Source organism: Struthio camelus, chromosome W, assembly GCF_040807025.1.
Source record: "Struthio camelus isolate bStrCam1 chromosome W, bStrCam1.hap1, whole genome shotgun sequence".
Taxonomy (NCBI): domain Eukaryota; kingdom Metazoa; phylum Chordata; class Aves; order Struthioniformes; family Struthionidae; genus Struthio; species Struthio camelus.
The window spans coordinates 40056436-40080624 of NC_090981.1; the positions used below are offsets into that span (position 1 = coordinate 40056436).

Sequence of the window (24189 nt, forward strand, 5' to 3'; positions counted from 1 at the left end):
CGCTCACCGCTGGCAAAGCAGTACGGCCGCTGGGAGAGAGGAGCTGGGTGCCGTAACATCTTAAATGGCTTTAGCCATTTTCAGAGTGAATGTGCATCAAATTCCTATGCCTTTTGTGCCTGTTACGTAGCAAGTAACCCTAGTACCAACCAGTCAACCCCAGAGCTCTTCTTTTGGGCAGCTGAGACTGGTTAAAGTACTGTTCTTCTGACAGTGCTAGGCTTAAATGCATTCATTTAAATCATGTCAGTGATGTGCTTTAACAACATATCTTTCACCCTGCTTTGACCAAGCATCTGTATTTTCTCCTGAGTTAAAACAAACCTCTTAATGTAGCCAGCTAGGGAGATGTTAATGTGAATATAGATGAATGTTGTTATTTTAAGCTACCTTGACTGAAAAAGTGTTTTTTTCATGCCATGTAGGCAAGGTTCTCCTGTGCAGGCATTATTCATTCCATTTTACTCTCCTCGGGGAAACAGCCCTAGCTTTGTTCACTGTCATTTTGTCTCTTGGTATTTTTATGTTAGCAGATGTGTACGACCTCACCGTTACTCAGGCCCAGTAACTATAGTAATTCTTTTTGAACTGCATTTATTTGCTATCCTCGCATGTGTGTGTTTGTTACATGAAGTTGTCCTATCCAGGATAACATGTCATAGGATATCATGTAATGTATAGGTATTGGGATAGATTCAGATATTTGCTTTAAATTCTCATTAAGCAAGAAATAGGAATTCAAATGTGAGCAATATTCAAGCTTAGTTATTTGAATGTGGATTATTGAAAATTTTGCAATTTTTGTGGAAAAAATTATGGTAATTAAGTGTGCAAGTATGGGCAGAGAAAGTCTTTAAAATGTCAATGCAAAAAACTAATTTAGCCATATTTAGAAGCAGACAAATTACATTCCCAACTTTTAGACAGAAAGAAAGTTTAAAGAAAAATACCTTTCTTGAAATCTGTGGTACTTACTAGAATACCGTATTTAAAATTCATTTATTCTCCCAGTGCTAGGTACAAGAAAACTGAAACACATCATATTCTAGAGTAGCCTAAACAACTAAAAGAAGATAGAATAAAATTTACACAACTGGCAGAAAAACATGCTGGCATCTATATGTTTATGTCCTCAGCTCCCTGGTGCATGTTTTTTTGTGAGATCTCATTTTTATAATTTGTCTGGAAACCATTTTTGTTGAATATCAGAACCAGAATGTAGGCAGGAAAACTAGTGATGCCTCAGCATTGCTTCTTCAAAGAGTTCTCTACTGGAAACGTATTGTCTGCTTGTCCCTTTGTGTTCCTAGGGATTAAGAGTAGTATTTTACAAGATTTTTGCAGTGTTCATCCACACAGACACACACATATGCACACGCACCTTGGAAAATTGTATTAAATACACAGCTTATAAAATATCCTTTACTCTCTCTATACACTTTTAGGATTCTTTCTTTAGCGGGAAGGTAACAGACAATACTAGAACTTGTGGCACTACATTAAAGTTCTTGGACTTTTCTTCTATTTGATTCTTTTTAATACTTTGCCATAATAGGACATTATGAGAGCAGGAGCTAACTAAATTTAGCACTTCACATCTTGACTTTATTTTATGTAGTATCAGTTCTTTAATATTTTATTTACTCTAAAATGATGTGCATATATTTTCTGTGGTGGCCATACAAAAGTTTTTTCCTATCCCACTTCTTTTTCTCCCAGTTTAGTAGAAGCTTCTTTTAATACTCCTTTAGTTTCAGCTGCATGACAACAGCTTTCAAGATACTATTTGTGAAACCAAATTATTGAATTTTGTACCTAACACTGATAATTACAATATGCTAGAGTTGGCTGATGTCTTTAGCAAGCTGTTTCCAAAAACACCTCTGGTGTTGCTGCAAATTCTGTGACACACGTGTTTTCAAATGTTGGTGGCACCTCCACCTAGAGACGTGTTTTCCGTTGTGCCTTAGATACGGCATACTGGGCTGCGTCTTTTGTTTTCTTCATGTACTTTTCTTTTTTGTTTTGTTTTGGTGTTTTGTTTTTCTTAATAAATTAGTGAAGTTACGTTGCAGTTCCTGAATGCTGTTTGAGGAGTTAATTGCAGCTCAGGGTAGTGTGCAAAATCATTTTCTAAACCTCCTCTTACTCAATGTAATGTTCCTGTTGCAGATTAGAACAACTTGAAGGCTGCGGTAGTTACTAAAAACCCTTGAGGGCCATTTCAGCATCTGGAAATCACTGGGGACTGGAGCCACTCTGGTTATATCCTTTTTCTCAGTCAGATTACTCCTTGGGAGACTGTATACTCAAATATGCTGCTCAAGGTTTCCCTTAGACAAGATCTGGCCCTGAAATGCCAAATATATGTTGGCTGAAGCGTATCCTACATCCTATTGCATAAAGAAAGTTCCAGGGAGATGTGACCTTTCCCCCACTGTCTTCTTCAGACCTGATAGCTAAATCTGTTGCTATATTATTAAATTGTGATACCTATCTTTTGGCATATTTTTCCACATTTATTATTTCTTTCTGTTTTTACCTTTATTCTTTTTTGGACTAGTTATGTATTTGCAATCCTTTCTGACTGCATAGGCTGAGGAAATTCTCTTGTCATCTGTGCATTGCAGGTAGCTGTCTCACTCCTTGCTAGCTGGGGAAGTATTTGATTCATTGATGTGGCACCTAACCAGTCCCCTTAGTTGAACTCTGGGATGAATAAGAAGGCTATCTTGCTGTGAATTTAGTGTGGGGATCCGTTAAAGGTTTTAGACTACCAAGACGCTGAACTCTGAATTGACACAAGGCTGAGTTAGCAGGGAGAGATGTCTGACTGGCTTCAACGTACAAAGAATTTATTTTTTGCCTTCAAAAGACATAGAGCTACGTAGAGTGATTTAAAGTCTGTGGTCTCTGTTTTTAATTTATTACTCATGTTTTGAACCCATTACTTTTTGTGATATATATGCTGCAATATCTTTAAGAGAAGACAAGGAAAAAGTTTACAAGAACTCAAAGAAAGAGAGAGCTACTAGCCGTCAGAAACAAAAGTCCCCAGTAGTTCCTCCGTAAGCCATGCTCGTTCCAGCTACTCTTAACACTAAAGCAAAACTAGATAAGAGACTAAATGTCAGCAGTTAATTACAAGGAGGTGGCAAAATGCCACACATGCCGATGAGCGCCGCCTTCTTGGAATGTCTAGAGCTTAATGATGTCATGTGTGTGTCAGGCGTGAGAGTGACCGAGAAGGTGTTCCTGATCGCTTAACTGGCTGAAAAGCTGTTTGTGTTGAGTACGTTTTCATCAAAATATTTGGCTAGATTTCTTTGGTGTCTTGGGAGGACTTTTGGGGGGCAAACACCACACTGATGATGGAGAGGGAGAAGATGAATAAGTAGCATGAAAATTAAAATATTTAAGTTTTTCTTCTGGAGATAGAACTTTTATAGTAACATTGAATACTAAATACTTTTTCAAAACAGCTTGAAATCTTTTAGAACTGTCCTTGAACGTCACTATCTCACCATGTTATATAATGCTATATGGCACTTCATGGGTACTTTATATTCTGCAAAACATTAACTGTGATTCCCAGTTGTTTATATTTTCTCGGCTGCTCTATAGAACTGTAAAGTGTTCATATGCAGGTATCATCAAGAGCTATATCTATTGGAAATTCAGCAGATTAAGTCATTCATCCCAGTTCCACTTGGATTCAATTGCTTAAAGAATGGGAGAAGTTTTAAACGTTTTCACAAATAAATATAAGGGAAATATACAAATATGTACAGCATATAAAACTTTTTTTAAGATCGAGTTATATCAGAGAGGATCCTATAGTTATTCCATGCAATGAACTAACACATCGGACAAGAATATGTGCACTGGCTCTCCAATCAGTCTGGCTAAATGCCTGCTAAGAAACCATGCCTCCAAAGAAACAATTGGTAAGTTGTTATGTCATGTCAGTGAAGAGTCCTAGACTTACTTTGTGAGCCTTTTGTTAAATAGACTTGGTACCTACATATACCCAGATCTACTCAGATATCCAGAGCAGCTACTGATTTCAGGGGCACTGCAAACCAAAAAATAGGGAGTCTAAGCGTCAGGCACTGGAAAAGTTTTGGAAAGGGAAACTGTGGTTTTGTAAGAAAGGTCTCTTGCTCTGGTTAACGCAAAGGGGGGAAGTATCCGTTTCAGAACTCCGTGCTCTTTTATTTTCTGCAGCGTTCTGCAGTTTTTATATACTTTTGTGGCTATACAAAAATATGTTAAGATCATTTTTTAGGACTTTTATAAAATGAATAGAAAAGTGAACCCATTAGGAGAAAAGGGGACATAAGTCGATTAAAGGTGGTAAAATGGTTTCTATCCTACTTGAAAGGAAATCTGAAAGTTGAACGAGTAGCCATTCTATGAGTGTTGCACAAATGTATTACTACTACTATATAATGTGATACTATGTTAAAATGTGGTTGACCTGACAGACATTACTATGTCCTTTTTATGAGATGTACAAATGTAAATAAATGTAAGGTCTTGTTTGCTGAATAAGTAAACCAAATACACAACGTTCACTAGCGTGTGCTACGCTCCATAGAACGCAATTGATTGACCTTTAAGGAAACTTTGCTCCTACTTTGAATTCTTCACAAGCATCTTCATGTTTACAGCCTTTGCCACACGCACAACTCTTTTTTTTCCTCTTTCTTTCTCATAATAGAATCTCACCCTCAGAGACATGCCCTCATAGCTAGAAGGCATGACTAAGCCTTCCTCTTTTATAACGCATAATTTCAAATGCTCTTTTTACTTATGGAGTCCTTTCATAATTGTCATCTAACTTTTCTTCTCCAATTTGTAAAGCCTCTGTATTTTATATTGCTTTCTAGTATCTATTTAGAGCATGTGTTTATGTGGCAGATTATTATTACAACTTTCATCTGATTCTGAGAAGTGAAAGGTTTGTTTTTTTTTCCTGCAGATCACATGAAAAATATGTTTACTAATTATTAGTAACATGATTATAATTGTGTTACTAATTATTATTAACATTATTACATATCTTACTAATAATGGTGATCACTGGCATTTTAGTTTAAAGTACAGTACAACTGACCGAGCCCATATATGCCATTCAATTCATGAAAGGATGATGGCAGCCACAGAGTTTTAGTGAACTGTCTGTGGTTATTAGCTAAGCAGACTAAATGGTTCCTGTGTAAGTATATTTCTTTTCCAGGAGGGCCCGAAGAGTGGGTTTGTGCAATAGCTTATTTGTCATAAGATATTCCTCTTGGGAATTTCCATGGGAACACGCTTTCTTTTATATCTCTCACTTCACCCATGACTCGTAGGGCAGTGTCATGAATAGATGTGAGCTTCTGTTTCATAATATATAGTTGCGTGGCATTTTTGCTTTGCCAGTGCCTGACAATTTAGGCACAGGAGAGAAGATGCTATTGTGTTAGTAGGAGGTTTGAGAAGAAACCTCATGGAAGGAAAGACTTTTTTCCTTCAGCTCTTGAAAGAATCAGTCTTTTTTGTCTCTGTGTTCGCAGTCGAAGCATACTTTTAGCTTTTCATTTTCTTCTGGAGCTATAGGTACATTTGCTTGCCAAAATAATCCTCTTCATCATCTGTCTAGTCAGATGTTTTTGCCTTTTTCCTGTGGATCTCAAACCTGCCACTGATCTCCTTGCTTTTTAGATTTCTAGATTGCTGTCACACTTGGAGCTGGAAGAAGTAGAGATGTTAAATTTATTTGCTGATCCCAGCATTTGTTTATCGTTTATTTCTGGTCTTAATGTAAGGGTCTGACCTTGTTTATAGGCTATGAAGTAGTACAGTAGTAGCCAAGAGCCACTAGAATGCATGTAATGCATCACAGAGTGCAGGATGGGATACAGAATTGAGCGGCTACTTGGTTTTGAGGGAGGAGGAGTTGTACTGAGCACGGACTTATGTATGAAGGAATGGGAAGGATACAACATCGAGTTAAAATAGCTCATCTAAACCACCAAAGTTCTAGGTATTTATGACATAAACGTGAAATCTGCATCCTCACAGTTTAAATCTTGTATTGTACTTTACTATATTACTATGAAAAAGTGAAGGGAAAGTATTTGCGAATTATTACGCTGTTATTTACTTCTTGTCTTTTCCAAGAACGTTTTTCTTTCATATTCCAGGGTTCTTATCTTTCCCCTTTATCCAGTGAAAAGATTAGATGTGTGATTTTATGATCTGAATAGTTTATTATTCTTCATAGATCATGCATTAAGCTGTTTATAGTCTGCTTTCACGATAGCCGTAGCAAAATGTTAAATAATGTATCTTGATAGCTACATTCACTAAGGATCTTAAAATTTATTTAGTTCTGCTAAGCATTGCAGAATAATGTACTGAGCACTCTGTGGCAGTATGTAAGCTGGTTCCTGAGATGTGAGCGTGACACAAGCCATAAGCCCAGTGACTCAATATGGTATTTACTAGCTAATTTGATTTATTCAGCAGTGTTTCTTTTTTCATAGCCTTTCATGTCCCCTCGGTACCCTGGAGGTCCAAGACCACCTTTAAGAATACCCAATCAGGTAAGAACTTACCACTGATGCACGTTTGTGTTCAAAGGACATGGGGCAGCGTTGAGAACAGCGAATGTTCTCTTTTTATCTCTAACATACAAATTTCTCTAATGTACAAAACTCACTCAGTTTTTCTCCATCCCATTTTGTCTGACCGTCAAATGGGTATTTTGATATAGTGCCTGATAGATTCGCCATTCCACTCTCAGCTCATGCTTATGCTTAATTGGTGTTTACACCTCAGAATTTATTGTGCATTAAGCCTGTCCACAGAAAGAGAATATTGTTGGCTTGTGCACCGCTCTGCTAAGCTCATCCAATTGATGCTGTGTCCTCTGAGAAGATGGTAGAAGGTCTGCCTAGTTGCTATATTCTGTAAACTTCCCTAACCACTTTAAGCAGTTAGCTCTGAGAATTATTTTACTGAATTCTACATAAAATGCATCACTCCCTCCTATTCCTTCTTAGATGTGTAAAGTATTTTTACTTCGCAGTTATGGAGAGGATCGGTGAGGTACAGCTATCGTAAAGCACACTGTGCCTCTTACAGGCACTCTGAGGAGTTTATGAAAGCATCAAATTCCCAATTTCTCTCATCTCCATCAAAGGATATGCATGCTTGTGTAACAAGAATGAGTAATGAGCTGCTCTTCGTCAGCAGAGACCTTTATTGGCCCATCTGTGAAAAGATGGTTCTGGAAGCAGATAACGTTTGTATTTTTAAGTTCTCTACTCCTTAAGTGTAGACAGAGGAGGAGAAAGCAGTTGTCAGCAGATGAAAAGTTAGAGATAAGCAGACAGAAAAATATCAGCTGAGCTCTGAAAGAGAAACTGGGTCATTTATAAGGCTGGTAAAGGTTGATAGGATAGTGGAGTAGGTTTTTTGTGCAACTTAGCCTTCCAGAACTGCCTTTCTTGTGGTCACAGCTGGATGAGGAGACTCTTCTGCTCCAACTTCAGCTGTGGCTATTTTTTATGTCTGTATGACACAGTGTCAATAAACTGGTCTTGAGCTCTGCATGTCATTGCCAGAAAGTTGAAGTTTAAATTTTAGTGAGCTGGAAACATTAGTTTGCAAGACTTTTTCAAATATTCCTCTTGATGATGTTAGAGAGCAGGTTAAGTGATATACAGCGTAGCTGCTTTTCGCACAAGGGAAATGGGTGACTTAATTAACATTCTTGAAGTGATCATCAAGGGACAATATAAGAGTGCAATTTTATTAGTGCTTTAGTTTTAAATATTTGTTATAGACATATTGTAATTCTGTACAAAACATCTTTCTGCTTTTTCCACCTTTCAGTAATATGTTAGCCAAAGATAGACCAGCATTTGGCTTTCATTTATTCTTTTATTTCCTTCTGCATTTCTGAATTATGTGAATACTGGCAGGTAAAAACTGGATGTGGTGAATGCTATAAAAGTGCTGCCAACCTGCAGTTTTAGTTTCAAAAGCTATTTTTGTCTGAACATTACATTAGAGCTGTAGCATAATCTTAGTGAATTACAGCTCTTGCGATTCATTTACATTATGCTACGTTCATGCATTACTGCTTTTGGCAACACTGCCATACTGTAAGTTACAGTATATACGGGCAGTGTGTGGAAGTAATAAACTATTGTAATGCAGCTTTAAGGTTGCAGTTTTGCTTACATGAAAGTCAGTAAAAATCACAGTTAAAATTCCCACTGTAACTGTAATTCTATCCGTCAATACATTGCAATAGGGATTGTATTTCTTAGGCAAGGATGTGTAACACAAGGCATGTGTACACAGCGTAGTGCAGTACTAGTTGTAAACTTTTTAGCAAGGAAAGTTAGCAGATACTGAGTGCCGCACTAGTGTGCCTGAGATCCCTCTTGTACTCAAACATCTCTCTCCTACAAGAGCATTTGCACTTGGCAATGCATTGTGCTGTGCAGATACACTCAGTTTTCTTGAAAAGTAATAGATAAATTGGAAAAGACCTGCAGTCCCTTATGTAACTGTCCACACTTTAGTTGCTGCATGAGTTAAGTGTTCACTCCGTGTGCTTACAGTAGCTCGTCCCTCCTCTTCCGTATTCGCCACCTGTCATCTCTGACAGAAATGACCAGTTCTGCTTCACTAGTATTCAACATTTCCCTTTGTATTTCATGCGTTGTTTTTACGTATCATCCTGACTTTAAGATGCTGAAGTAAGTGTAAAACTGATTTAAGTGATGTCGTCTCAGATTATATATATTGCATAAATCTTAAAATGGAGCACCTTTTGACTAGGTGTTAAATGAGGTAACAACGTGAATCTTAGATTTCATACCTCTTGTGGGAATAAACCTTAGAATATATGCAGGTAGGTTCCCCTTTGTATGTGTCCCTAACTACCATAGTATTTCCAAGTCAGGAGTAACTGATGCATTCCCTCAGTAAGCAGCACCTGTATTGCCTGAGTACATCACTTCCATAATACCAGCTTTACTCACTCCAGATAAATGTTTCCTGATAACATGTTGCTGTTTTGAAATGTTAAATAGCACTTCGTGGGCCAGTCACAAAGATCCATTTATAACAACGTTTTCCTAGCTCACTAAACTTTAGGTAAGAGGCTACAGAAATTAGCCTTAAACCTAAATCATTTACTATAAACCCAAAGGGCAGAAAAAAATTTGGGGCTTTAAAATGATACATTGGATTTGAACCAGAGGTGAAGTAACAACACAGTGTATCTTCGTGCTTGAAGGCAAGATTTAGGAGTAAGCTTTGTGACTCTTGTATCTTCTGTAGATGGATAATGAGCTTATCTTGGCATTAATGCCCTTACAGCAGTAAAGCAGAGTGGAAGCTAAAATATCCACCACATCACAGCCCCGCTGTACCTTACGCTCTGAATGCTGTGCAGTTGGCTCAGTTATGGCTCACTCTCAAAGATCACAGTCTCCACATTTTGGCCTGTTAAAGATGTTAAAATAATGGCTAAGAGGGAAAACTCTGTAAAAATTTAAGCTTAGGATAAACCGCCAGGTAACTGAGAAATAGGCAGTGTTCTGAGTTTAAAAAATAGTAAGGTAAAATGAAGGAAGAACTGGGGAAAAAAGAAAGAAAATTAGCCAAGGGAGATTTTGGGGGATTTATTTATCCCTATTTCCATGGAAGCCCAAGAGTTTGTCTGTGCAAATCCATAGTCAGAATCTTAGGCATTTAGGAGAGTTAACTCTTACCTATTACTCTTGACTCAGAAGAGTCAGCTCAGAGTTAACAAACTACCTGTATTTGTGTTTAATGTAAATTACAGTGGATTATCTCCTTTTAAAACAATTTTCAATGTTTGCAGGCACTTGGAGGTGTCCCAGGAAGTCAGCCATTATTGCCTAGTGGGATGGACCCAACACGGCAGCAAGGTAAAGTGCATTTATGAAATAACTATGTAGAATGCTCGAAAGTACTGTGATCTCAAACTGTAGTCTTTCTCTCTATGTTTCGAAGTTTACTGCAGCATTGCAAGCTCTTTATTAAACTAAGAAGGAGTGATTTGTTAAAGTTGTTTTAGAAGGTGCTTCTACATTGTATGGCAGTTCAAAATACTTAATTTTCTTTTCAGGGCATCCAAACATGGGTGGGCCAATGCAGAGAATGACTCCTCCAAGAGGAATGGTTCCTTTAGGACCACAGGTACCTCCAACAGCTATGTATCTGTTTATTTTGACAGGACATATTACTCCAGCTTTTCTGGAGTTGAAGACTGAGTATGCCAGAACCTGTTCATCTAATCTCATTTTTAAATAAATTTTATCTCTTTTATAAAAGCTAATTTTGAGTTGCAATCCTAGAGTCTCAAATTCAAAAATCAGTTACTTTAATTAACAATTGAAATTAAAATGAATCCCGTAACTTGTTTATTTCAGAAAAGTTATCTTTGTCCCACAGCCCATGTATGTTGTAATCAAAGGCTAAAATTTCTAAAGGAGCCCAAGGATTGAGTAGATGTTCCCTTATCCTCCCAGTCCAATTCATTTCACTGTTTAAGAGGGAAAAACCAGTCTCATAATACAACTAAATTAGTCAAACTCCTGTACCAAAAATTCCGGCAAAGATTTTTCTTCATCTGCTAGAATTTTGGTGAGTGCCAGAGATATTTTGGTGTGAAATTTAAAGTTCATGCTGCCATTTCTCTTCCTAATCAATCATAAGTATCTCTCCAGCTCTATTTTCAAGGAGTGAAGCAACCTTGGACTGCAAGCATCAACCTTTCCCATAGTGCTGACCTGTTTGTAGTTATATATGGTCTCTTTCTTTGAAAGTGTAAAAATATTAGCGGGATATTTGTCAGTGTTACATTTTAATAATAAATTAAGAAAAAAATAAATTAACACTAATGTTTACCTGAAAAATGAATCCGAAAGATGATTTTGTTTTTTGTCGACTCTCTCAGTGAAAGACAACTTTGATGGTGGTATTTTTTACAGGTCTTTCCAGTATTTTGTTCTCCCGTGTGCTCATTGTGCACTTCACACTTCAAATTTTTATTTCCCCATTTCAGATAATCTCTCTAGTGACTTCTTTCTTCCTTGGAATAGCAGCTGAATTTTGAATGCTTAAATGGCTTTGCCTTTTAAATCTGTTCATAACTATCTTTACCGTTTTGGGTCTTCTTGGTAAAAACTAATTGTGCAGTTCTACACAACATCTGTTGTGTGACCAACAAACTGTTATTAAATACATTTGTTGGTTTTTCTGTAGCATTGAAGTATATTTACCACTTGCCTTTTGGAGGTAGAAAGCAAAGCTTTGCAGTGCTGCCATGTGAGGTTGAGCTGATACTTTATGCAGCACCATTAGTCACACAGCAGGCAAATCTCATGCCAGTTTTTATAAGGATGATTTTTCCATTTTTGCTCTCTCTTAAAATCCAGTATTTTTGTAAAGTTTTTCTTTCTTTTGCTGAACAGCACCTTAAAGTGGGGGAAAATACAGCTAATCTACCCACAATTTAAATTCTCAAATTAATCTTTTCTACAGATGCATCATCATCTATCGTTGTGCCTTGTTTTTAGGATCTGCTTAGAAAGCTATTCTAAAAAACAAACTGATAGGATCTTTCACACCTATTCTCAGGTCCTTCTGCTTCAGCACTGTAAAGTTAACTTAGGCGTTAACTGGGAAGCCCTGCTCCCTTGCTGCACAGGCAGAAAAATTGGCAGAAAATGTACTGGTATAGAAATGGTTATGTCGAATATAGCATGTATTTGTTTGTTTCCCTGCTGATGAAAACTTTTACCATTAGGAACATTTCTACGCCCATATGATTGTGTCTATACTAAATAATTATAAGAAGAAAAACCATGACAGTAAACAGTATTTTTCGTTATACAGAGTGTGACTGAAGTCCCCCCAAAACAGAAGAGTTAACTCAGTTTTATATTTTTCAGGACTAGACTATATCAAACTAAACAACACGAAGCAGAAAGCAATATACAATCATAAATGCTTGAGTCTGTCAAAAGTGCCAAAGGATGTGGTTTGGGCTTTTTCAAGCAGCTGTTATGCCAGCTAAACAGGCTGCTACCTCAGATCGGTGCCTGGCTAATTATTCCCAGTCTTTCATATTAGCTGGTGAACTTTGCACATGCTTCCTATTGCATTCTAGTCAAAAAGAATTGGGTTATCTTAAATATTCAAAAAATATATATTGGCTGATCTGGCTTATTTTGACCACCAGAAGTTAGGAAGTACTCTTATAAACAACTCAACCAAAAGATAAGCAGTGGTGATGGTGACTACTGGTAAAAAGCTGTAAGGAGCAAATTAGGGCAATAACCTCTGCAGAGAGCATAGGTGCAGCTGAAAGAGCCTGGGTGTCAATGGTCTTAATGCAAGTGCTCTTACTTTAGGAGCAAGAAGTTTTTCCAGTCCTGCAGGATTCCATAAAGAACTTTAACCTAGGTCCACACAAATGATTCCTGAGCTAAAATTAAGAGGGAAGATATCTAGCAGATCAAATGAGGCACATGGCTTAGCCCTCCAAATCAAGATGGGGGAAAAAAAAAAGTTATAGAACCACTACTTTGTTACAGTAAGACTATGTCCTCTTCCAGATCCAGTAGTGCCACCTGAAGCCATTACTGTGCCCAGCTGCTTCTCACTACCCACTACTTACTGCCCTACAGTTGTGACAGAGGAGTTGTTAGTGTGAGCATCCTCTCATCTACATCAGGCAAAATTATCTAGGATAACTCAGGTTAAATAGGTGGTTTGAGTTACTCTATTAGGCTGACTTTCGCCTGAGCATGCACACTAATCAGTCTGCTGGCAGTACAAGAAAAGGCAGGAATGAATAGCGGTTGATGGCCAGCAACTATTGACTAATACTGTCTTTGGATGACACTGTTGGATCTGGAAGAGGACATCCATTTTCAGCTTTTGGACCTATTCTTGCAAACCAAGTAACTAATGGGAGCTAACTTTGGGGAGCGTCTAACAGCGAAGAATTAGAAATATAGGCTTTTTGTTTCCAGCAGCAGAGCCTCCTCTCATAGTTCTAGATCTGCTCTAGGTAAATAGGCTTGTATCACTCAACATACATGCAGCGCCAGGTCAACACTGTGAATCTCACTGTCACGTTTCTCCCAGATCTTCATGACTTCAAATTAACATGTACTTGTGAATCAGACCGATATAGAGAACCTAAGTTTAAGTCATACAGTCTATGTAGTTTATAGTGTATACTATAGTTTATACTTTAGCTTATACTATAGTTATAGTTTATGCTATAACTAGAGGCTATTAGAGTTTTATTATTGAAAAATGGACAGCAACAATGGCTTAGAACTTTTTCTTAAGTAAATCATTTTCTTGCCCCCTTTCAAAGTGCATAGCTGTTCATTTTAGAGCATATGCTATTATCCATTCCTTTGGAAAATCAGAAGAATTATATTAGGATTAACGCAAATTACAGTGTGAACTGCTGTTATGAGGTGAGGTAGATTGTTCTGTTTGTTCTGTAGATGTAAATAAAAAATAGATATAATTTAATTTTCTTGTAAATAGTAAAATTGCTAGGCTTTTGTCATAAAATTATCAGAGCATGAACTCTGGTTTTATAGGCCTTGGGCAATTCATTTATTGGCATTGTTATGACATTCAATACCGTATTAAATAATTTTCATATTTGTTACCTTAGACTGATTAGGATAAGCTCATTAGAAGAGATATCTAGTGGTTATTTTATATGTTATAATAGTTATATCATATGTTGTAATTTCATAAAACCATTTATTGATGCCCTGTTCATTAACAAAATCTAATTAAAAATAATTCTATTTAAATTCCATAATGTAGAAATTTCAGAAAAGTCCACATTTCTGATTTTGAAAGAGCTTCTCTGGTATAAAAGTTGGATACAGTGTAAAACCTGCCCCTCAGTGGCCATTGACTTGACCTCTATATGTGTAAGTAATTCCTCCTGAAATAACGGACATTTTAAGTGTTCTTAGCATGTTTGCATTGTTTGAGTAGAACATAAAATTCTTTTTCCTTGGGGTTAGCAATATTATTTTTTAAAGTCAAGAATGGAAAATCCTGAAACGATGAATTACATTGGCCTATCCAGTCAGCAGTTATGTAGGGATATCATTAACCTGCTGTCCTTTCTTTTCCCCTCCTCTTTGGTTTTGTTTTTTTGTTTTGTGGTAGTCTGACCCTTGGTTATCATTGCAGAACTATGGAGGTGCAATGAGACCCCCACTGAATGCTTTAGGTGGCCCGGGGATGCCTGGAATGAACATGTAAGCACAACAATAAAATCTTACAATATTTAGAAAAATCATGATTTCATTGTAGAAGTAACACCTGTCATATGTAAGACAAGGGAGAACATGCTTTAGTTAGTAACATGATATTTTGGCTAATAACTATGATTAAAAAGAAGTGAATGTACAGCAGTTTCATTCTTCTGCATGCATCTCTTACCGGCTCCTTTGCTTTCCCTCCAAGTATGTACAAATACTGAGTTTCTTTACAGGTTCAAGTTCAAATATTGGGAATATTTTGGCAGTATGGTCACCCATATTCACTTGTATGTATTTTTCTAAATGAGGTTGTTTACTGTTTATGCTCTTGTTTTGCTGATTAAATATTTTACAATGAGTGGTACAATTATGCTTCGTTTCTGCAAAATAATTTTTACATTAGTCATTGTAGTGTATTATTACTTTTACTCCTGTAGACCACCCACCCTTTTTAAGCATGTAGAAAAATTTCAGATGTAAAATTGCCATATTTAGAGTAGACTAGATTTAAGCTCAGGACTTCAGCATAGCAAATGGCCCAAAATGAGGAATCTTCTGCACTTTTTAAAAATCCTTCAGTGGCTCAAAGATGTTTCTATGATTAGCAAGCCTGGAAAAAAATAAGTTGCTTCTTGTGTTATTGAGATTTCTCGCTTAATGGATTCACAGATTTTAAGGGGCTGTTAAAATTGACTTCAGCATAATACAGACCAGACGGTATCAAGGCCTTCTTGTATCTTGGCTCTGCCTCTATGTAAATTACGACGGTGTTTCTTAACCAGCATTTTGCAGCCTCTGGTTGGATAACGGAAGGCAGTATGGCAGTCAGGGTATCAAGACACTAACAGTCTAAAGCAGAGAACATTTTCTTTTTTTTATTCCTTTTATACCTTGGTCTTTCAAGAACGAGTTTACAGCAGTTTGACACAGAAAACATAGTCGAGATTTGTATAAGCTTGTTATCATAGATAACCATTTTTACTCTTATTTTTATAAAAAAGATAAGTAACAGAAGATAATTTTCATTTCAAATAGAGATACCAACCTGAAGAAGTTAAAAAGGTATTGAGTTAGATATTACTTTCAGAAAAATATCTAATCCAGCATATCCTTAATTTCTTCTGATTTCCAGACATACCTTGAAGCAAATAAAATAAAATCTAAAGTTGGGTGGTACTCTATCATAGACATCATATATTGGACTCAAGACAATTCTAGGAACCTTCCCAAGGGTAGGCATTTCTTCTTTTAAGTAAAATTGATGTAGAGAAAATATTTAGATATTTGCATCTCGGTGTGAGTATAATGTAAGTAGTACGTAGATTTCCTTAGGAGGAGATTTAATGATAAGAAGAGAAAATGTAACTTTCTGAAATACAATGTTCTGGAAGTAAAATTCAGGATAGGTAAGATATTTTTAGGATACTTATCCACATAAATGAGCATTTATATGTAAAAGATAAGCAAAGAGGTTCCTGGATTAAAAAAAAAGAGCTCCTCATCTTCTAGAAAGCAGCGAATAATATGGTTATGGGATGAAATACTAATATTTCCACATTGCAGCATTCGATAGGCACAGTTCATCTTATGTTTAGTAAACATGCATAGATGGTGTTCTTTGAAGTCAGTGATGTGGGAAGTGCGTTTTCCTTTGAAACTTCTGTGTTCTGTTGAGGCGCATGCCATGAATTGCAGTCCTTTACTTGGGGAATTCATGAGCTTTGATACAGTGTATGATTTCTTCTGTGAGCAACATGCTTTAAAATAGTAATTATCAAGCAGTTAACCATAGCTGTCTCTATGTCTATCAGGCATGTGCTGCGCTCCTTTGCATTTCTTAAGAACTCATCTTGACTCCACTTCAGCTGCAAGCAGGAGCACAAAACTGTTTCCTGTCCAGGCTTCACCCTGTCCCATGCCATATAATGCAGGAGAGCACGGAGTAGCACTGCTAGAATACTGTGCTGTAGCATCTACTGACCTGTGTCATATGCTGAGTCACAGACCTTTGTAAGGAGTGCCATTATTTTGGTCTCCGTGAATAATTTTTCAGAACATATTTTTTTACTGTCAAAAGGAATATTTTTTTCCTCTGCTAACTGGAGTGGCATATACTCCTCAAACGGAGAATAAAGGTTTAATGGTGGTTTGGCAGCACAAAGCCTTTTTTCCTTAAACGTCACCTTGGTTTCTTACTGTGAGTTGGTGCTGTCAGTTGTGTATGAAATCTGATAGTACTAAGTTCTTACGCTGTGAAATCGTAGTAAGGTCTTGGTGTGTGGTCAGTTCCGACATTCAGAATCAGTCAGAGCACGTCTAAGGATAACTCAGGGCCAGTAGCAATTAATGGGCCCAAATGTATTAGAATTCATTCTTTATATTATCCCTTACAATTTATGTAATGCACGATACTAAAAAATATCGGAGTAAGTCATTTACTCTACTTACATTTCTTTGGAGGATGATGACTTCCCTCTTGCATATATTATGTATAGTGCATATTAATTTACATATGTCTTCACATACACATATCTTTTTCTTACATTTTCCTGTGTTGTACTCAATGTTTTTGGATTTCTGTCTATGTTAAAATATAAAAATATGTATACCCTACAAAACCAGTTGCCATTTTAAAATCCAACTTTCCGCTGGGAAAGCTCACAAGGAAGCTGTTTCGTTTAAGAGCAAAATATCTGCCAAATATAATTTTACATTTTTCTGGATGAAAAAATGTGCTCTATTGTCAAAAACAGCAACAATGAACCTGAGAGCTCATAGGCAGTATTTCAGTTCAGGAGCACATGCTCCTTAAATGTAGTTCGGCTAAATAATTGCTCGCTCCATCCTAACTAATACATATCAGATCACTGTTTGAAACAGCTAATATATATCCTATGTCTTTTTAAAAATAACTGTATGTTAGCTGTAAGGTTTTAAACTGAGCTTTGGGGTAGCAGTTGTTAGTAAGATGTTATTTCTTCATGGAAAAATGCCCTCTTTGGGAACAAATTAGTAAATTTCAGGGAGCTGTGTTAAATTTCACTGGCCCTTTTTAATGGCCTGTGCGACCTGCAAAGTTGTCTAAAGCACTAAGAATATCTCAGTCATGCCTGGAAAAAAAGTCACTTTATTTTTTAACTTCAGTTCATAACCTTGTATCTGGATGTTTCATTTCCAGGTGGAATATGTTCACCCATTAGGAAACTGAAATATTTGATTTTGTTTTTTCTAAATACTGGGATCAAGGACTTACTTTAAGGGTGGAACGCAGCTGTAATTAGTCATAGCAGTGGATCCTTTGTAAATTACTCAATTTTGGAATTGGTACATTCATAGTAATGTTTTATGATTGTGTTGATGCTTCCAAAATAAACATTTAATAAAAGGGAAAAACACTGCTTGCTTTGCTTTGAAGAAAATTTGCAGATAGCTTTTTTGTGTGTGCTTTAAAAGCCAACAACATTCAGCTCTATATAAACCATATGGCTTTCAAGCAGAATCTGCTACAGAGTTTTCTAAGTCTATACTTAGAGCTGTCCATGACTTCCAGTAAATTTGCAAATTCCAACAGCTTTTTAAATGAAGGGTGAGCGTCCTCTTAGGAAGTGTCTACAGTGCAGCCTGCAGGATGGTGCAGCCTTTAAGCCAGTTTAGCTTTAAACAAAACTTGTGTGCTTACCAGGAGCACCATGAAGCTGACAGGAGTTCATGTTGCAGTCTTCTGATGGACACTATCTAGATGTCGATGTTGCTGTGGCTAAGCCTATTATGTATCTGAGTTAGCTTTTTCATATCTCTGTACTTCACAGCAGTCTGCGTTGCAGTCATGGCATTATTTGATTTGATGCTTTTTACCAGGTACATTTATATTGCTTAATATCATACAGACAAGTGCAGAGTTTTGGGATGAAAACAAACTTCCGGTATTGTTACATATATCCTTGATTCCTCTGAAAAAGAAGATCCATTGAGCCAGATATTGTACATGATTGATAGAAAAGAAAGAAAAAACATCAAATACCTCACCTTGTAATTTTTAGCGGCAGAGAAGTTGCTGGATATTTGTCCTGAGCAGCATGTCTGCAACTATTACTTGCGCCTGACATTTCTTGCATGAGTACTATGAGTATCTTTCCTTGCTTTATCTCCCCTTCTCCCACAGCTGAATAAGGCAGCTGCCACTCATTGTTAGAATCCTTCGTGGAGATATCTTCCAACAAATGTGCTACATAAAGTATCATATATAGAGCTGTTGGAACGATGGATTTTTAGCTTTCATGGAAGAACTGTTTAAGCTGAGAAGGAACACATTTAGGGTTCACTCAGAAATGTTTTCCTTTTCTGACAGGGGAAGAGTTTTAGCAAAAAGATCTTTTCCCACGTTTCTGTCTTTCCATCCTTCCCAAAATAATTTAGCAGCATAAATGAAATGATTAATTTCATTTTCACTTTATTTATTTTAATTGGTTGTTTTAGCCAACTTCTTTGTGGTTTTATCAATAATGTAATAAAAAAATAAGAAAGATACAATATTAAATCCCTAACGTACCCACTTAATAGTTTTTAGCTTTGCAAAACTTTGGATAGAAAACTGCCTGAACTCATTAATAAAGCCTGCTTCTCTCCCTATGTTTAAGTCTCTCTGCCATGCTGGGTATGCAGTGGTGGCTAGTGTAGCTTTCCTAAAGCCAGCAAGGCCAAAATCCCATTTTAAGAGCAAAAGTTTTGTCATCTGCTCTGTCTTTACGTTGTCAAGGCCTTCAAAAGTGATTTCATCCTATTTATAAATAGCTAGGAATGCCTAATGCTACCAGGAATAATTATAGTTATTCGTATGTTATGACTATGAACATTGAGATTTTACCTTCCATATGGTTTAGTTCCCTCAAGACTGTTAAAAGAAGAAGCCTAACTACCCAACTCTTCTACTGAGCTCAGTTAAAATGGAGAAAGCTAAGATAACAGCAAGAGCTGTGAGAAAAGAAGTGCTCTATCAGGAAAGGAAAGCTCTATCTAAAAGGAAAGTTCTTCCTTTTTCCTTTTCTCCATTCTGCTTTTAGCATCTGTCTGATGTTTAGTCTGAGTTAGCTTTATCAGAGGCTTCTGTTGCCTGTTGTACTCTTGTCCCCATTGCTAGGACACTGCCACTTAATCAAAAATACACCAATTGGGCAAGGTGTAACAAAAGAGCGTCGGACAAGTTTGAAATCTCCGTTTTGCCTGGGGTGTGGTAAATTTCACGTTTCTTTGATTTCTGTGGAGATAATGTAGCTTTAGTCAAGTAGCAAACTGTTTGTAGATACATATCTAAATGTATGTTAAAATATAAGTATAAATTGGCACGTTTTCAATTTTTAATATATAAAATATGTAAATTTATATATAACTGTTATGCTCCTTAGATCCATATTGTAGCAGTGTGTTTTCCTGCTGCAAATGGCTTGTTTTTCTAAAAAATTGTTTGAAACAAAACATTCATAAGGAACTAGCATTACCTTTACTAATGAAACCTCATTCTGCTTGCAGTGTTCTAGATCTATAATCAATAAATGTTTTTACAGTTCTTCAGGAAGGTATTTAATTATGTGTGCAAGAGTACAGCTTCTGTGACTGAAATTGCATTCATGTTTTAGTACCTTTCTGCTTTGATACTGTAAACAGACCTTTGCAGAACGTGTGATACTTCCTCCAGTGTGAACAAACAAAGTGCAAAGAAAAACACTCCTCATGAGAACTTGAAGAATTTTGGAACTTGTTTTTCGCTCTCTTTAAAACTTTTTTGCTGCAATAAAATGTCTCGTTTATGTAACATGGAGTTAAATTCTCCCTGGACAAGAGGAAAGCACTATAGGAGGCACAAATTGGCAATGGCTTTCAAATCATTTTATTGAGAACACAATAGGAGAAAGTCTGCCACTTCCTAAATTTGCAAGCGTTCTGAGATGCATGCAGAACTGTGACATCTCTGCTGTAGCCTTTGTGGCTACTGAGGAAGGACTTGATATGATGCACTTCTAGCAGGTAGCGTCCTGAAAATACAGAAGTCCACAGAATGAGTTAGGAACTGCGATGTCTTAAATAGAAATGGCAGGGTTGTAATAATAAATACATTATCTGTAATCATCTTGTAAACTGTTAAATGAAGAAGGTAGTGCAACAATGATAATTTTACCATAACATTATAACTCGATGTAGTTACGATTTATAATCACATTTTACTGCAATTAGAAAAAGCTGTCTCCTAACTTACTTTGGGAACAGATTACTTTGAAACATTTGCTTCCTCTTAATTGGTCAGCAGCTGGGGGGTGTTCTGTTTTGTTTTGTTTTTTGAAGTAAAACTCTCATCTTCTGTTACAGGGGTCCAGGGGGTGGTAGACCTTGGCCAAACCCAACCAATGCCAATTCTGTAAGTAAATATTTAAATATATTAGATATCATCTTATATTTATGAGTTATTTCTCATCAGTACACCAAACAGCAATACAAAGTCCAGTTCACTCAACAAATAGCATACTGCTATAAGGCCTGCTTTATGTTTTTTTCCCACTGTAGTATGTTCCTGTCAACCCTAATGCAATGTAGGTACAGTCAGGACCACATCTTAACAGAGAACTCATTGTCCATTTTTGTCCGTACGTATTCAGATCTGTTCATAATCACGTAACACCTTCGCATCTCTACATCATTTACAGAACTTCCTTAACAAAAAAGTCATCCTGGATTATATTTAAAATAATATATTTTAACTTCCGTTAGTGCAAGGCAGAAAAGTTAGGTCAGTGCTATCTGACTAGTCAGCTCTACAGAAGTCACAGCTTGAGAAGATATTCCCCAATATGCGCTCACATTTTGCATAGGCAAAACCACATTTGTTCTTGTAACTAGGGAAAGTGGAGTCATAAAGCAAATGCTCACAAGACATCAGCCATTTAGATATGCTTTTTGTAAAAAGCAGTGCATTCTCTTGAATTTTGTTCCAAAAACTACAAAATGAGGTTGTGTAATAGCAGCTTAAAGAAAGAAGCGGTCAGCAAGGCATACCAGATGAACAGCATTGGCTGCTTTTTCTTCAGAAAGCCCATCGGTAAAGTTTTCATTTTACTTCATTGGGCATATATCATTAGTATTGAAACGTGTGCCTTTCTAGCAATGACAGTTGGATAAGATGGATCTGACATGTCAGAGGATATCGGCTCTTTTTATTGCTCTCAATTTTGATTTTTTATTTCTACTGAATTCCAATTAGGCAAAAAAAGGAGCTGAAGCTCTTCGTCTATCTACTTTTCTTTGCTTACTAATCTACTAAAATGGACACTAGGATATGCTTCAAGTGATAATTAAAGTGTTTTCATTCTATGAAGTTAATTGAGAAGTCCAGTGCTAGATACCTTTGTAAAAACTAGTTGTCTGACAAGTTGTCTGCAGTCTTGCAAGATGCTTATTCTACAAAATAATTTTGTAGTATCTTAATTCAGTTACTTAATTCTTACCCCATCCTACTGTAATGGTATTGCTGCCTGCTCCTTCAGAGAGAATCTTCACAAAGGCTATTGCATAAAGAAGAAAACTGGATTATTCACAGGCAACTGGATTTCTCCAAATATCCTCTGTAACAAATACCACAATTGAATTTGAAATGAAATTAGGACACTGTCCTTTTGTAAAAAGAAAGAATAGTGCAAAGAGATAAGAGGAGTATTTTCTAGGCTGAAAGAGTAGAGAGTAATGCTTTTCTTTATATCATCTGTATTTTAATAAAGATTCACTACATATAGGAACAAACAAATTTAGCTCCTGTTCCAGATGTCTTTGAAGTCCTGTTGAGTAAAATGCAAGCATGTACTGCTAAAGTTTACCCTCTGTAACGCATATTACCTTAATACTCTTACAGCTAAGCCTTTTACTATAGATTGTAGATCTTTACAGAGCTTATTGTGGTTCCCACAGTAAGAATCATAAAATTCTTGTGATGCATGCAAGGACTAGATTTGGTACTAGAGTTTTTAACTTGGTATCTTGAAAGAGCAATGCTGGCCGTTCAGGGCACATGCATCACTTATTATGAAACAATAGAGAATAGATATCAGACCTCAACCGGCAGACTTTTAAATATGTGCAGTATATTGTTCCTATTGATTTCAGTTGAGTGGCTACCAGGATACAGTAATCTTAAATGGAAATATTTTGATTTGAAGTATTTGATACTAAATTCTGTTTATGTCTAAACTGCACGTTTTAGTCTTGAACGTATTTACAATGAAAAGTTGTTGATTAGGACTTTTGTACTTGTTAACAATAGCATTTTCTCCATGATCTTTTACTTTCTCTTTAAAATGAATTATCCAAATATGCTTTAGTATGACTGCCGATAAATGTAGGTATGAATTCCATCTCGATGCTGAAGAAATTACTGTTTTGTTTCTGTTGATATTACAGATACCTTATTCTTCAGCATCTCCTGGGAACTATGTAGTAAGTACACTTGTTTGTGTTTGCTCATTAGAATAGATGTTACATTTTATTTAGGCAAAGAAATAGTTGTCCAGATGTTAAGAAGAACCCCTGTGTATTGGTTGAGAACTGAACATCTGATCTGCAGTTAGTTGTTTTGTCTGCCATCTATGGTGCATATGTTGATGTTCATTACTACAATCATTATCAGTCTGGTCAAAGTTGCTGTGAGTGCTGTGTTTTGTTTCAGCATATGTTTCTTTAACCAATACAATATCTTATGTTCAAGAATAAAGGACAAAACCCCCCAGCTTTTTCAGTGATGCAATATTTTATGAATTTCTGAACTTCTTCAGGAAAAAAAGTATTTGAAAAATTCGAGGAAGCTTTTCTCTCCCCAGGGATGCATAACAGAGTCCCCATAGCTAACATGTTAAGGGATATTCTTTCGTCTAACAATTACCTTCTGGAGACTTGAAAACTCTTTTTTCCCCATTGTCTTTATTTCACGGTCATTGTCTTAGTTTATTACAGATTGGTTGATATCATTATATTTTCTTAGTATGTACTTTAGAATGAAATAGTTCACACTTCAGAATAGTATCCCACATTGATTTCTCATTCAAAACAGCTAAAATGCTTAAAAAAGAGCTAAAAATGCTAATAGTCTCTCTGGAATTTGAGAAAAACATTTCACCTATCAACAAAACAGTTTCTGTTGGAGTACATACTGGTTTTTGTCTGTATCACAAGAGATTAACTTTTGTTTCTTCTTTTAGCTTTTTTTTTTTGGTGTGGTTGTTATTGTTCTTTTACTAGGATTATTTGTACTTCTCATGTACCCTTTCTAAGGGATATTGTTTCATGTTTGTATCACATGTTTAGTACTGGAGTCAAGATGTAACGGGGAGAATTATATCTTCCCCTCTGAAGACGTTTGACATTGGTCATTTTTGTTTGCTCGTTGTTGGATTCCAAACTTCTGTTTGTGGATCAGATTCCAGTAGACTTTTTTTAATGTTTTATCACCTGAAGACTAGACAACTGCGCTGTAAGGCTTAAATCGACCTAAAACCTGAAGCTAGTGCAGAATGTGGAAATAGCAGGCCTTTCACTGGGAGGGCAATATACCAGTGTTTTTGATCTATCTGGGCTGCTTACAGGTTTCTTTTACATCTAGTCTACATCAGGGAGGTGATCCTGTACAGCTAGTGCTGAACTGAGATAGATAAAATTTTCAAGGATGACCTTGTCTTATCTAAATAATAGCTATTTCTTTTGTCTTTTATTCAGACAGTTAGCTGCTAAAAGGGTTACATTTTTCATAGGTGTCCATAGTTCCAGAGCTTATTTGTCACATGTTTAGTGGAAACAGTCTAAATCTGCT

At 36.5% G+C, this 24189-nt stretch overlaps 1 protein-coding gene across 3 annotated transcripts in view; it reads left to right on the forward strand.

Moving 5' to 3' along the window:
• LOC104152973 (single-stranded DNA-binding protein 2) overlaps window positions 1-24189 on the forward strand; it is a 189380-nt gene that overhangs the window by 145781 nt on the left and 19410 nt on the right. For all 3 annotated transcript variants that reach the window (XM_068926343.1, XM_068926345.1, XM_068926344.1), the window contains 6 exons: window positions 6534-6593; window positions 9896-9962; window positions 10163-10233; window positions 14278-14345; window positions 20709-20757; window positions 22788-22823. In XM_068926343.1, the coding sequence (XP_068782444.1) occupies window positions 6534-6593; window positions 9896-9962; window positions 10163-10233; window positions 14278-14345; window positions 20709-20757; window positions 22788-22823 (351 nt within the window). The remainder of the gene's footprint in view (window positions 1-6533; window positions 6594-9895; window positions 9963-10162; window positions 10234-14277; window positions 14346-20708; window positions 20758-22787; window positions 22824-24189) is intronic.